This window comes from Aedes albopictus, chromosome 1 (assembly GCF_035046485.1).
Source record: "Aedes albopictus strain Foshan chromosome 1, AalbF5, whole genome shotgun sequence".
Lineage (NCBI taxonomy): Eukaryota > Metazoa > Arthropoda > Insecta > Diptera > Culicidae > Aedes > Aedes albopictus.
In genome coordinates, this window is record NC_085136.1 from 191572023 (window position 1) to 191587062 (window position 15040).

A 15040-nucleotide genomic window follows, 5' to 3' on the forward strand; every position below is an offset into this window, starting at 1 on the left:
AAATCTCATTATTTTTATCTGTGTTGTTTCTATTTTGAATAAAATATTACACATGATTACGCCGAAGATGACGAATCATACATATTTTTGAAAATGTTAAAAAACGAAACAAATATATGATTTTTAAATAGTGACTGGGGAACTTCTGACGAGAAGTGTCTTTTTGACGGATCACCACCGTGAATTGCACTAAAATGGTCAGGCTGAGACACTTTTGTATACACATAGGGGCAAATGGACATTAACTTACTTATGGGCATTATCCTGGAACAGAAAAAAAGAATTTCGCTCCATTTTGGGCTCCATTATCCATCCCATGAAAGCTGAGCAAAATTCCAACTCGATCGGAAATTTGACGAGAAACCAACCCATTGAAGACCACAAAGCGATCTGACGCATGTGACAAAAACAATTGATCAAATGCCGAATATCTATAGTAGGGGTTTTCAGACAGCTCGGCTCGCGGTGCACTTTTTGGAAATAAATCGCTCCATGGGGCACATGTTCAACATTAAAACAATTGCAAATTCGGCAAAAAAACTGTCGTATTTTTCATAGCAATTCCAAGGTGCATTCACTTGTTATTAGTTTTCCCCCCACCAATTATGACACTGTCTTACTTTTTTTCTTCACTTATCGGAGCATAATGAAGTGACACAGTTATTCGACTTGGAATATTTCTTGCTCAGAATGTTTCTGGAAACTTTTAGACAAGATTTTCATAAATGCTAAAGAAAATCTTGAGCTGAATTAGTGCTCTTTTGTTTTAAGAACCTCAGTGAAGTCCTTCCAAGACTACTGAATTATTTCAAGCAGAAGCGTCTTGTAACCTCACATTTTACCGGTTCAACGATTCAAGAACTGCAATTTGCGGAGAATTCAGGATCAGAATTAATATGAAAATGGTCGGAAATGACAATTCTCATGAATTTCAACAAACTACGAGTTAATTACAAATTACGAGTTAATTTAATTTGATGATAAAATTCAAGAATTAACGTCCGTTGCACAAGTTTGAGGTTAGGGAATCGCCACTAGATTTTTAGATAGACGTTTTTCCAAGACTTTTACTGGATTACTGAAAAAATTCTAGCAAGACACTTGGCAGCTTTTTTTCAGAACTTTGGTATATATTCACAAAATTTTTGATAAATTCTATCTAAGACTGCCTTGTCAACTCGGAAGAAGTTGTGTGTTCACTTGATTTCGAGATCAGTGAAAGATTTCTTCTCTGGTATTGAGCAAAGTCACAGAAATATTAGTTAGATTTCTTCTGAGATTTTTTTAGGGCATTCATTGAAGACGCATTGCAAATGCCTTATAGGATAGACACTTGTGAACATCCATTACGAGTTCTTGGAAAAATATTATATTTATTAGGAAAATTTCGATAGACATCTTCGCAAATATCTGAGACGGTTCTTGCTGGATTCAAGGAAATTTTACTCTCAATCCCTTGGTGCACCTTACAATATTTTAGTTGTTCTAATAAATTTTGAATTAATTCGAATTATTTTTCATGAAATAGGTAATGAATTTAAATTTAAACTTAAATATGGAAGATTTTTCTGAAGTGCTGCGGTGCACTTTTCATGGCTTCGCGGTGCACCAAGTGCGCCGCGGTGCACGATCTGAGAACCGCTGATCTATAGCAAAGCGTAAACTGCGTTTATTATGTAAGAAATATCAAGAAGGCCGTCTTTTATTTGCCACCCCTGCCTTGTTGGGGAAATTTACCCACTGCGTCCAAAAAGCTGAACTTTTGTGGCATGTCCCGATTTGATTTTCGCATCTAGCCAGCGAATTACCATGTGTCAAGTAATCAGCTTCTGCCACGACGCGTCGCCTTCTAGTCAAGTGCAATGGAATTTATAAACTCCAAGACCTTCCCAGGTTCTGCAGACCAGATCTCACTGGGTTGCAAGCAACCACTATTAAGAAATCTTTGCCTGTGCGTATACAAAGCACCACAACTGTAAAGCAGATGCTCCGAGGTTTCACGTTTCGTATTACAGAAACAACAGATATCACTCTGAATCTGGCCAATATTTTTCAAGTGATACCTGCTCGGGCAGTGTCCAGTTACTAGGCCAATGCATGTACATAGAGCTCTCTTCTTGAGCTCTAAGAACTTTTTTGTTTTATAAGCGTTTGGTGTTATAAATCGTTTTGACCGGTTGCAATTTTTGACATACATCCAATTGGATATCACCCTCTGCGCAGCCCAGCATTTCAGGTCCATTGGTTCTGGGCCAGCAAACTGTAAATTAGAATCACTTTTAGCAAGCTCGTCTGCCATTTTATTCCCTTCAATGCCACAGTGACCTGGAAACCAGTACCTATAAGTTTACTGAGTTCCCTTGGCGCAACCTGCGCAGTGATATACTCAAGCTAAAACCGCTCAGCACTAAAGTGCATAATATCCAGCCTACATCAAAAATGTGTAACCCTTACACATTCACAAAATCAGCTCCTGCGTCCACAAAATCGTGAAATTCACAAAAAAAAATGTATGGTAATCTAGTTAGGTTTACAGGTGACCTTGGTAAACAAAAAATATCGACATTTCGCATCTAGAAGAGTGTACGAGGCGTTTTTGTGAATGTGTAACTGTAACTACATATTTTTGTTGTGGTCTGGAAATTATGCACTTATGAGTAGGTCTTACACATTCTAGGTGCTGAACGGTCTTATCGTGCTGTTTTTTTTTTCTCATCACAACCAAATTTAGTGTTGAACGGTGTAATCGACCAACTGGTACTGTTGAACGAGTTCCTTTCATTACTTACCTCGGTGGTCTTTGTAGCCGACAAGATGACGTCAGGGTTCGACCTACCTTCAAGACCTAAACCTGGTTATTCAAGTTACCATTTGCACCCTCAGTGTGCCATAACAGTCTGTTGAGGATGATCTTCTCGAGCACTTCCTGCATCGTGTCGAGCAAGCGTATTGGTCTATATGCCGACAGCTCCCTGGGTATTGCAATCCCCGCAAGTTCCTCATGGGTGACCCTGATGACTGCCTCGGAGCATGTGAAATCATATCTCCACTTGCGTCAAGCCTACTCAGTGCCCCCTTACTTCGACTATCCTTTGAAAATCAACTGGGTATCTTATGCTAGATGAATAAAAACAAAACACACGATATTCATTTCATTCCTTTATTTTTTAAGAGTTCATATAAAAATCATGTTCTAAACAATAATAATAATAATTTATGAAGATGGATGGATATTAATTAACATTATGTATAGATAAATTCCAATTATTCACGATCTCACGCCAATATTGAAGAAGCTGTTTAGACGATAAGCTGGGTTCATTTACTTACACTATATGATAACGAATTTAGCATAACACAGAGGGTTTTCTTGTATGTGAAAAGTGCGCAAAAACTTGAATCATTTCGATTATAATTTAACATTTTCAGCGGTCAGCATTGGAAAGTTAATATGAAATGCAAAGTCGGTACTCAACTTAGGGTCTGTTTCAATTGGCGAATTAAAATTAATTTTTACTTAAATTTGACAGTTCAACACTTAACCTTGACAGTTTTCCTAAGGAAATAATTATCGAATTGTTAAGTTTAAGTGAAAATTAATTTTAATTCGCCAATTGACACAGACCCTTAGATGTTAGAAGCTTTCATGTCTCAGACTCATCTTATTGTTCACAGATGGCGTTGCGGATGTTTGAAGGAAGCTTTTTCATTTTGAATAAAGACGAGAAATCTGATTTCGTTCGAGTGCAGTGCAATAAATTCGCCGTCGGGTAAACGGGGGTACATTTATAAAATAATCCATAACATAGAAAGTAGGATTTAATGTTATACATGATGGATTATTTCTAAAAATGATAGTTTATATGTTATTGAATATCTGATTCGAATTCCGATCTTACTAACTTATATCAAAACACGGAACGAAATATTTTATCCATAGCAGTCCATCATAATACAGGGGATGGCCAAAATGTTTGGGATAGGCAACTTTTTTTCTCTCACAAAAAAATTCAACATGCTATAACTTTTCGTAGAGTGCATCAAAAAATCTCAAATTTTGACTGTTTATCAACCTGTTATACGTGCATCACTGGTACAAATTTGTGCTCGATTGATTAAACTTTCGCAAAGTTATAGCCACTCGGGTGAAACACTATTTTTTAGACAGCTCATTTTTGAGCTGTCATATCTCGGAAACAAGCGAACCGAATTGAATGAAATTTTGAACGTAAACTAACAATATACAGATGCTTCACAAACTATTAAAACATAGATTGTTTTTGAACGTTGAAAAAAGTTATCATGGATTGACACTTTTTGGATTTTTCTCGAAAAAAGGTAAGTTTTTTACGTCAATGTCAATAAATTTTAGTGTTGATGTCCAAAGATTTTCCACTTCTGTTCTCAAGTTATCTCTAATCAGATATATTAGAGCCTATTTAGATTGAAGAAAGAACAGATTTAGCAATTTTTGTATGGTATTGTAAATTTGACTTATTTTCCTCTATATGGGTAAAAATTTCAACCCGGTATAACTTAATTCGTCGTGAGAAAATATTACATTTTATAACGTTGTATTAAGTATCAATATATTGTTCATAAACGTTAAAAAAATCATTCAATTCGGTTCACTGGTTTCCGAGATATGACAGCTCAAAAATGAGTTGTCTAAAAAGTAGTGTTTTACCCGAACGGTTCTAACTTCGCGAAAAATTATTCAATCGTGCCCAATTTTGTACCAATCATGCACATATAATAGGTTGATAAACAGTCAAAATTTGAGATTTTTTGATGCACTCTATGAAAAGTTACAGCATGTTGATTTTTTTTGTGGGAGGAAAAAAGTTGCCTATCCCAAACATTTTGGCCACCCCCTGTATGTGATGTCTAGTAGTGACAAGGAATACATGTTCTTCAAATTTTTGACATGGAATTTATTTGGAAACAGCAATAGATGCACTATCCACTAGTTATTCTGTACATTTCCTAGCTAGTCTGATTCTTAGGTTCCCCTACAAATCATCACATCAATCTCAGCCTGTTTAAATGTCTTCTGGATTCGATAGCTTTCCTGAGTTGCCAGCATTTGTGTGTTCCTTTTTTTATTTCAAAAAGCATCTGTAGGTCGAATAAAGTGGAAGGTTTCAGTTTCCATTTAGAATGTTTTTTTTTTAATTCTAGGGAAACTTGATGTGTTTGCAAAGAAAATGGATATTACAATGTGCTTGATCTGATTCTGTTGCTTTTGACACTTTGACTAACTCTAAAGGCGATAATTTCTGTTCAGAACAATAGTTTCAAGTCGTGATACAGTCAACTCTTTCTTACTAGATGTCTACTAAGTTTTACCACAAATTTGACTGACTAAAACTGTTTGAGTTGTTTAAAACACCATGAAAAATTGTCCCTTCAATTTGAAACTCGGTAATGGAGAGCTGGCTGCATCAAGAATCCGGCATTTGCTCTAATCAATCATCGCCCAGTGATATCGGAATCGTCGTTCTTCAGCAAATTATTCAATAGAAATACGCGTGAAGAGTAGTCCTCGTTTATGGAGCCAGGCGCTAAAATATACAATTTGTGGTCAAATCAAGCAGCTCATACTTTTGCCATTCATAGATAGATACGTACCCAATGCCGGCACCGAGCAGCAGCGATAATACATTCGTCAGTACAAGCGAGTACAGCACTTCCCTAGAGAAGAGTGAATTTTTGCCTACCCGAGTTAAACGCATGGAATATCCCTGTTGCAAACGACGAACACCTTGTTTGGGATGTTCGAATTTCCAGTCTCTGAAAAAATATATATCGTGATTGATAGATTGATAGAAATTGCATATGAAGAAAATCTTCAACTCACTTTGGAGGCAGCTGGTCCGGCCGACTGCTCCATTCCCAAACCCAGTCATTATCCTTTTGATTTGAATTAGCTGCTCCCTCCTGCAAATAAAAATGGAATGTATAAGACAAAAAATGTCTAGATATTAATAACCCTAACGATTGCCACTCTTAAATTCAGAAAATGATCTCGGTAAACGGTTTACCGAGAATCCAACAGCTGATATCTCGGTAAAATATTTACTGATTCTCGGTAAAATTTTTACCGAGATTTTGGTAAACCATTACCGAGTCTCGGTGAACTTTGCCGAGATCTCGGTAAAAAGTTGGATTACCGAGATCTCGGCAAAGTTTTAACGACATCTCGGTAAAATTTTTACCGAGATTCAGTGAAGATTTTTACCGGATTCTCGGCAATCCGTTTGCTGAGGTCGGCGATTTAATTTAAGTGTGGCGATAACAAATTCAGCTGGTGGCTACTTTTAGACTTTCTGCACGGCATAACATCTCGTTTGTTTGAATGGCTATGATGTGTGTCTTTGAAAGTCTTTAGGAATCGTGAATAGTGAATAGAGAATGTACTTTATTCTAACTTACTGCAACAAAAGAGCGTTATGCAAAAAAAATGCATTACATTTATTTATTGAGCAATCATTTTGTTAAAATTCATCAACAAAGGTACGAGATAACCTACATTTAGCTGCTCAAATTAAAGTTCAGTGATTAAAAGTCCTTTGGAGACACGGATTGATCTTAAGGACAAAGCAAACAAGTATATTTTTCTTCCATTTTCATTCGTTTACTGCATTTATGCCTTGCTTTAAAACTATAATCTACATGAACATTCTATGGCCTGGAAAATATAATCGAAAAAAAATGTATGATCCATTACAACCATTAACCTGAGTCATGTTAAATCAAAATCAATAAATAACAATCCAATTGTCCTTTTCAAGTAATTTTAGTAAACCTGCCATTTGCCAATGGTGTTTATTCAATTGTGCTGGTGGAAAAAAGTCACAAAAACTATAAGTACTAATTCAATTTCAACGCCTGAGCCCCTCCACCAGTATGTTCAGGATTCCAAAGAAAAATGGCCAAACTTGTTTCTTTTTGCGAAATAGGTGAAACTCAGTAATTTAAGAGGAGGCAAAATTTGAGTGGTAGTGGGGTGTCCAGCCGAGTGTCGTTTGGTCGAATATCGTTTGGTAGTTCGACCGAAAGAGTTCCAATGGCGTTCGACCAAACGGCTTTCGGCCAAATGACCCGCTACCTTGAAGCGGGGTAAGTTGTCTTTGTTCGCTAATAGAGAAATTAGGACCTTGCGTCCAATTAGCTGAAGTTTTGTAGAGTATATTGATGTTCTGAGTTGCAAAATGGTGAATCAACATCCTGGACGAAACGCCCAACACAGCTCACAAGTTCCTACCAGATGCTTCCACGGTTGAGTCTACGACAAAGAGCGTAGGTTCAGCACGGTTGTCCATCTGCCTTTAGCTAAACTGAAGAAGAACGTCACAAGCGTCTGTGCTGTGGCTCAAACAGCTTCTGTTCTAGCATCCAGCAGCCTAAAGCATACGTGAATATTGTTATCAGGGACGCTAACGCTTGGGTCGGTAGCGAGGACTCTTTCCGTCCGAATAATGGTAAGCAGAGCCATCACTGCACTGTACTAAAGAGAACTTGTAGGACTAGCATTAGTAGAGGACCAAACATCAACTCTGATCGCTATCTCGCTGTTAGTAAGATTCGAACACAGTTATCAACCTTGGCGAACTAATGAATTCGGCGACTTTTGCTTTTCAATATTCAGCTATTCTCAGCAGAAGGTGTGGCAAATGAGTACCGCCATAAGCCCTAAGGATGACCGGATGAGAGAAATCAGCGTAAGCGACAAAGTTAAGGTGAATATATGACGAAGCCACACTTTGAATTTTCAAGAGCACAAATCTGAAGAACCGAAAGTCGGTTTGTGCTGAAAATTTGATCGATTGGAGACCCACTGGTGGTCACCAATCGATCAACTTTTCAGTGCAAATCGACATTTAGTTCTTCGGATTTGTGCTCATGAAGAATCGAGGGGTGGCTTCGTCATATCTTCACCTTAACAATCTGTGTAAATTTATCGACAGAGCAGTGAGTACAGCAGTGCAGGAAGTGATTGCTGCTCAAAGACGGCCTGGAAACGGTTGGTTCGATGACAGTTGAGAAGAACGTTATCAGAAGCCGGATGTTAGTGTCTGCTACCGAGCAAAATAGAGAGCGGTACAAGGATGCTAGAGCAGCGGTAAAAAATCACTTTATCACAGAAAAAACGATGCAATTTGAGGAGAATATGGACCATGCCAATCCGAGCACTTCCGAAATGTCTCTGGAGTTCCACAAGGTAGTAATAACCTTGGGCCCCTACTCTTCTTACTGTTCATCAACGATGTTTCTTTAATTCTGCCGCCTGGGGTGAGACTGTTTTATGCCGATGACGCCAAAATATACATGGTTATCAATAGTATTAGTGACTGTATTGAACTGCAGACGCTCTTGTGCCAATTTGAGCAGTGGTGTGTAAATAACTGCCTATCCTTGAGTGTTGACAAATACCAGGTGATTAGCTTTAGCAGAAAACTGAAACCGATCATGTACTGATATTCGCTATCCGGTATACCTCTGGAACGAGTGCACCGTATACGCGACCTCGGCGTCATTCTAGAAGGAAAGCTTACATTCCGATTCCACTATGAAAACGTTATACCTATCTAGAGCGAACTGACAGCTAGGTTTTATAATGAAAATCGCTAATGAATTCCTCGATTCGCTTTGTTTAAAATCACTGTATTGTGCACTTTTGCGGTCCGTTATTGAGTTTGCCATCGTCGTGTGGTGCCCTTATAAAACCACCTAAATATCATGCATCGAATCAATCCAGAAAAAGTTTGTGCATCACGCGCTAAGGAATCTTCCTTGGCAAGATGATCAACGCGTGACTCCATAACCATAATCGCTGTCAACAACTGGGAATCGACACTTTGGAGAATAGACGCCGAACTGCGCAGACTATGTTCGTGGTTAAGTTACTGAACGGCAGTATTGATTATTCTCAACTTTAATGCTCCAGCACGATCACTCCGAAGGAAAAACCTCCTCAGGTTGGAAGGCCGGAACACCGCTTATGGACAGCACGACCCTGTTCGTTTTATGACGGAAACTTTCAACACTGTTGCACACCTTTTCGACTTCAACGCATCTGTTTCCACACTCCAGCAACGATTTCCGTCATACTTTCGTACTATGAGTTAGTTATTTATTATTATTATTTCTTTATTATAGAGATTTTCAGCCCTAGGCTGGTTCATCTCTTCATGAGTTAGTTGTTTTTGTACATGACCAATGTTTTAAACTAGTTGTACGATATTAGTTTTTTTTTTAATTTTTAAGCTTCATTAACAGATTTTGTCAGATGTAGGTAATTACAATGAATAATAATAAATATTTGATAAACCACGTAGGGAGGGAGGGGTGTCTGGCCATAGTCTACGCTCCACTCAAATTCAAATTGGGACGAAAGTCTACAAGGGGGAAAGTCTACAAGAGGGAGGGCGAACTGAGATGGCCAAAATATGGTCTACGTGGTTTGTGAACAATGTAGAACAAAATGGTATGCGGAAATTTTCGTAACTGGCGTGCGGAGAAAAATAGCGCCCTCTTTCGTCATGAGCAACGACCGCGACGATAATTTACTGACCGACAAAAATAAGGTAGCTACTAGGCGAAGAGTGCACTTCGAAACTTTGCTGAACGGCGTGTCAATGATAAGATCAAGCATTAGGCGTCGAATACACGGGATCCAATATTTGACAAGCGGTGAACTAAAGAGCAAACATCTGTTAAACACTAATGAAAATGCGATGGACTCAAACCAGATTTTTGAGCATTGTTTTATTCTAAGTCAAATATTTGGTCCTATGTACTAGTAGTAGTATCTTCAGTGACGATCGACAAGCTGGTGAGCCCCCGACTCTAAAGGAGGTAGAAAAAGGCTATAAAAGAGTTGCAGAATATTATGGCTACTAGGAAAATCTGAACTTTTCAAACACGGTAGTGAGCAGCTGCACGAAATACTTCCTGTTGCAGATATGGTGAAAACGGGAACCACCTGCTGGCAGGAAGACGTCAAATTTTGGCCTCTTCAGATAAAGGGATACAGAGTGAAGTGTGCCAATAAGGTAAAAGTTGTTTACTTTTCCATTGAATGCTTCCAGTTGGCGCTTGCAGCGAAAGTGTAGACAAGAACCTTTATAGCATCTAGTTTCCAGAGCTGACTGCTCGGCGGCGACACTGTCACTTGTATTCAATCCATCGTCTGTGCTACTCTCGGTTGTCAACTTTCTCAAATTTTCACTTCAAGCTCACGGAAAAATGGTTGACAAGAACTGTCAAATCGTATGGGAAAATCGCAAAAAAACGTTAATTGGAAACCGGGAAATTTTTGTGAAAAATTAAAGAATAGAAATCAAAAATGGTTTGGATTGGATCTTTTGTTTACTCCATATTCCGGAATAGCTTATTCACCGAGTAAATTCGATTTTATTACCACACACAAAAGAGCCATCTGTTATATTTTGAGTTTGGAATATCGATCTATTACCAAGGAATAATTCTCCCCAACTCGGCGCACAAAACTATGGCATGCATTCTATTCAACGGACTGATGTCGCTGGAGAAGTCCTGCATCGGTGAATACCTCACACTATAAGTTCACTGAGTTCTCTTGGCACAACATTCCCAGACAAGTTTTGTAGTGCATTTATAAACGCACAATACTTTCAATGTGGCTTAAGTTTCAGGAATAGATACAGATATTTGCGTATTTATATTCTCTGTCTTTGCTTGAAATACCGTAGGATAGTGCCCCATCGCCACTGAGATTGTTTTTTCAGTGCCGTAGATTTCTGGTCCCGGTTTTATTCCAATTTATAATCTACAGATCGATTATATATTGGTAGAATTTGATTAAGCCCTAACGAATAGCGGGGCTTCCAACTTCCCAATCTGCATGAGTTGCTTTACAGTTCTCAACAAGATTCATTAAGTTTTTTGGTCATTTTCATAACTAATGTATTTTTGAAGTATTGTGAAATGCTCAAGTGTCTAATTCGGTTACCTAGCATATATGTTTCAACTCGTTTCAATCTTATTTTTTGCTGTTTCAAATTGCACTTACTCGAAGATCTCTATCATTTTTGACGGAGTACTACGTATCGCTTCTGAAATGGGCGTATTTTTTTGCAAATATTGATTGAGTGGTAACTTCTTTTAACACGAATGTAGTTGTGTATCGCATAATCAACCGAAATGGTATGTATGACATACGTAATAGGCACAATTTGTGTTAAAAAATTAACAAATTGAGTAGAAAAATTGCGAGAAAAAAAAATACGTAGTTCTGGTGAAGTTTGAACCCACGTCTCCTTAAGTTTGCTAGACAGGGCGCGTTAACCAACTCCTCCACAGAGTTGGGAACGATTCTGTGGAGTAGAAAGCTAACCTGTATCCAACGCCCATCTCTTCTTTGCAATGCACCATCTCCTTCGGTCCTTAGATGTCCACTTTTAACACTCTCTGAACGTGCCTACAAACTACAGTGAGAACATTTTTCCTTCAAAAGCCTAAAAAGATCGCCTACAACGGACCTTAGTTCAGTGGTGAGAGGACTCCTTCATGATTATCATAAAATGGATGAATGATACATTTTAGGAATCGTCGAAGACAACAACGAACGATAAAATAATAACACCCTCACAATCTAATTTAAAATACAAGAAAGTAGAAGTAGGGCATTGTTGCGGAGGAAATCCCAGGTTCTCAAGGCGACGCAAACTAGGAACACAATGAGCCAGACGAATTTAAATTGATCACTCGATGGCAGGTCAAGGATACTGCGAGGAAATGAACAGGTAACAAATATTTCATGTCGGTCTGAACTGAATAAAGATGACAGTTTACAAATCAGCAAAGAAACACTGCATTCTCTGATACAAATGCCATTGAAATTTGATAAACATTTACAAAAATGTGTTCTAGCTCACAAAAATTACACTGTCAGAATAAAAGATGGCTAGCATTAATACTACAATTGCAAAATGATACATTAGTAATAATATGCTTCTGTATAAATAATTTCAAGATGTGTCAGTTTTATGGGTTTAAATATGTTCGAGGTTCTTATTGGATCACTTTGTCCTGAAAAATAACAGTTAACTAAAGCAATAAAACCAACTAAATACTTATGAGCAATGCATACTGATAAAAGCACTTATCACTGTTTACTCTGCAGTCTGGGCGTAAAATCTGCTCGATTAAAATAATCACTGTTACAATAATAGCACAAGTCATTTACTGAACATTGACCTTATGATTGCCATATTTTCCCTAGATGCAAATGGGTATCAACTTTCCGCACTCCGCCATTGTCCAGAACTAGGGCAGAAAGTTCCAGTTCTATAGTGAACAACAAAACAGCTGATTGTGTTATCGTTCCATTTCAAATGTACACACACTACAAATCAAAACGGTTATGTCTATGTCGCTCATCCCCGTTCATTTGATATTACTTTGGTGGTTTGATTCAATTGTGCTTCGTGCTCCTCGATCTGCTTTGCGCAGGCTTCCAGCTTCAGAAGCAAGTACGAAATGAATGCACGGTGTATCAAGTCTCCAGCTGGTATGACATCGACCTGTAGCAAACGGTAGGACAGAAAGAAAGCCGTTATCAATCAGACTTCGCAAACCATTAGCCTCGTTTTGGTCCAATATTAGAGCACTGAGAGTACAGCTGAGGTAATTTCTATTCCTAGTGTATTTTATGTACAGACTCAGACAAGGCACTAACATTATCAACTTTTATATTATGGTGTTTTAAAAATGCATTAGTTAATTAATATTATTCAAATATTCAAATAGAAAGAAAACAATTCTTCCTAAAGAAAATCGACCAAATGTTTGCATGAAATTTGGTCTACTATTGCTTTTATAGACACTAACTTATCAAACGGTGACAGTTGATGTTGCTAGTTTGGACACGTGCAACAGTGTAAAACAGGTGCTGCTCAAATAATAATACCGCCGAGCTACACTGCACGTCACTTGCTTGAATTCACTCTATCGGCGCAATTCAACAGCGCACCAAAATTTGATTCACCAGCGTTTCCTGTTTTCATTCGTTCTGTCACCGCATGGGCTTCAATCAGCTTTGTTTCAAATGATAATTTATTCCGTTCATTTGAAATACAAAAAAAACATCCAAGGTTACCGTCGGTACGCGTGCTGGTTAGTAAAACACCACCTAGCCACAAAGCTTACCCTATTAAGATAGTTGATGTAGACACCCCTGAGCTCCTCCTCGGTGGTGGCAAGTTCGGTATTGGGACTATTGGGCGGTGATTTGGGACTTCCACGGGGCGAATCTCGTCGCGAACTGGTCAGCGATGCAACTCGGCTCGACTCCTTGGACTCCCGTTGGGCCTCTCGTAGCAGTCTTAGATACTCTTCCACCGAGGTGAATGGCAACGGCGTCGTCCGATCTGGGCTCTTGGGGCATGTGTTTGTGCTCGAAGAAAGTTCGATCCAGGATTCTAAAATATAAACAGTTGACGAAACAGAAGAATTAGATGGCTATAGATCTACATAAGATGTTAAAAAGATTTCTCCAGTATGTATCGAACGTGATTGAAAATAACGCATATCTTCATTGAATGGTAAAGCACAATAGTTTGTATGTAGGCTCAGTGTACCAGTTATGGCTATAGTACCTCAAATTCGCCATAGTTGATTTTCAACCTTTAATGATGCTAATCTACAAGAAAAAAATCGTGAACAACAGATCATGATCACATAAGATGGTTGGAATCATTCAACCTTCACAATTTGCTCAAATTATGATAGAAATATAGTTATTTATGCAACAAGTTGCAAAATGATGATTTTTTCAGCACGAGTCGTACATTTATCCAACGAGGCTTGCCGAGTTGGATAATTACAACGAGTGCTGAAAAAATCGAGTTTTGCAACGAGTTGCATACAACATTTTTTGTAATTACGAAAAATGCCAATTCAGTTAAATAACTTCCAGCTGAACAAACATGTTTCAGGAGGGACCACGTGCTCGTCAGCGTAGTTTGTTTTTGTTCAATCAGGTAGGCTATGGTATAGGAAGTAGTTGTCATCAACGAACGGGCTCGGCCATCAAACAGTTGTGCTTTGGCGAAAGCAGAAAAAGTTTCAGAAACTGCTTCTACATTTGATTTACAGTTTGAAACCATCCCGATTCGGATTCGAGCTGCTCAGTGTATGTAGAAGCAGCATCTGGATCTACAGAAGGTGCGTCAGAATGCAAAAAGTGTGTGCTTGCAAAGGTGCCGAAAAGTGCTACTTTTCAGTACTCTTAAGAGTGCTGAAAAGTAATACTTTTCGGCACACTTGCATTAGTGTTGAAAAGTAGGCCCCTTCGGCATACTTCATCCAATTGAAAAGTTAAACTTTTCACAACGTAATTGCAAAAAATCATTTTCCTTAATTTTTCGGCTACCTTGCACCCTATTTCGCCATAGTGTACTAGTTATGGCTAATCCCATAAGGAATGCATGTAAATAGTGCGAAGTGGAACCCAAATTAACAAATGTGTCCATAACTGGTACAGGGTTCTTATCATTGGCACACGCCGTAATAAATAATAAAAGTAGTTTTGGCTCGGTTTCTTTATTTTTCCTGTAAAGTATGAAAACTTACCTATCATTTGACATATCAATGACATTCGCCGGTCTTCTTCTTATTTTTGTAGAAATAGTTTTCCTTAGGTAATGCGATAACTGGGGCAGGCACCCTATGTAGTTATAAATTTGGACGTCTATAGTTTTTCATGCGTTTAGTTTAGTGTGTTGTTTATGATTTACTCAATTAACGCCCCGTTTGTCGTGCAAAATCAGATCCCATAAAAGCTGGAGAGCTCCCTTCATTCATTTTGAACAAACTTTGCTGATGTTTCCTACCCATGGTCATCATTCAACTGTTACTTTCAGATCTTACATCCTTCCATAATTATTCTCGATCACTAGTAGCAATAATTATCGCACCCTAACATTTCATTCCATTTCCAACTTGTTGTGAGGACTTGGTACAACTAACACCAACCAGTTCAGCAGTTTCAGCT

The 15040-nt window shown here is 38.3% G+C and overlaps 1 protein-coding gene across 2 annotated transcripts in view; it reads right to left on the bottom strand.

Moving 5' to 3' along the window:
• Positions 1–3146: 3146 nt before the first annotated feature.
• The window catches only part of LOC109397285 (BCL2/adenovirus E1B 19 kDa protein-interacting protein 3), a 34041-nt gene continuing 22147 nt past the window's right edge, over positions 3147–15040 (bottom strand). Inside the window, exons 2-6 of one of the 2 annotated variants that reach the window (XM_019669604.3) lie at positions 13195–13466; positions 12447–12569; positions 5861–5940; positions 5632–5793; positions 3147–5564 (exon numbers count right to left, since the gene is read on the bottom strand). In XM_019669604.3, the coding sequence (XP_019525149.2) occupies positions 5513–5564; positions 5632–5793; positions 5861–5940; positions 12447–12569; positions 13195–13466 (689 nt within the window). In that variant the 3' untranslated portion in view covers positions 3147–5512. The remainder of the gene's footprint in view (positions 5565–5631; positions 5794–5860; positions 5941–12446; positions 12570–13194; positions 13467–15040) is intronic. The other variant, XM_029856564.2, reaches the window with a different exon arrangement.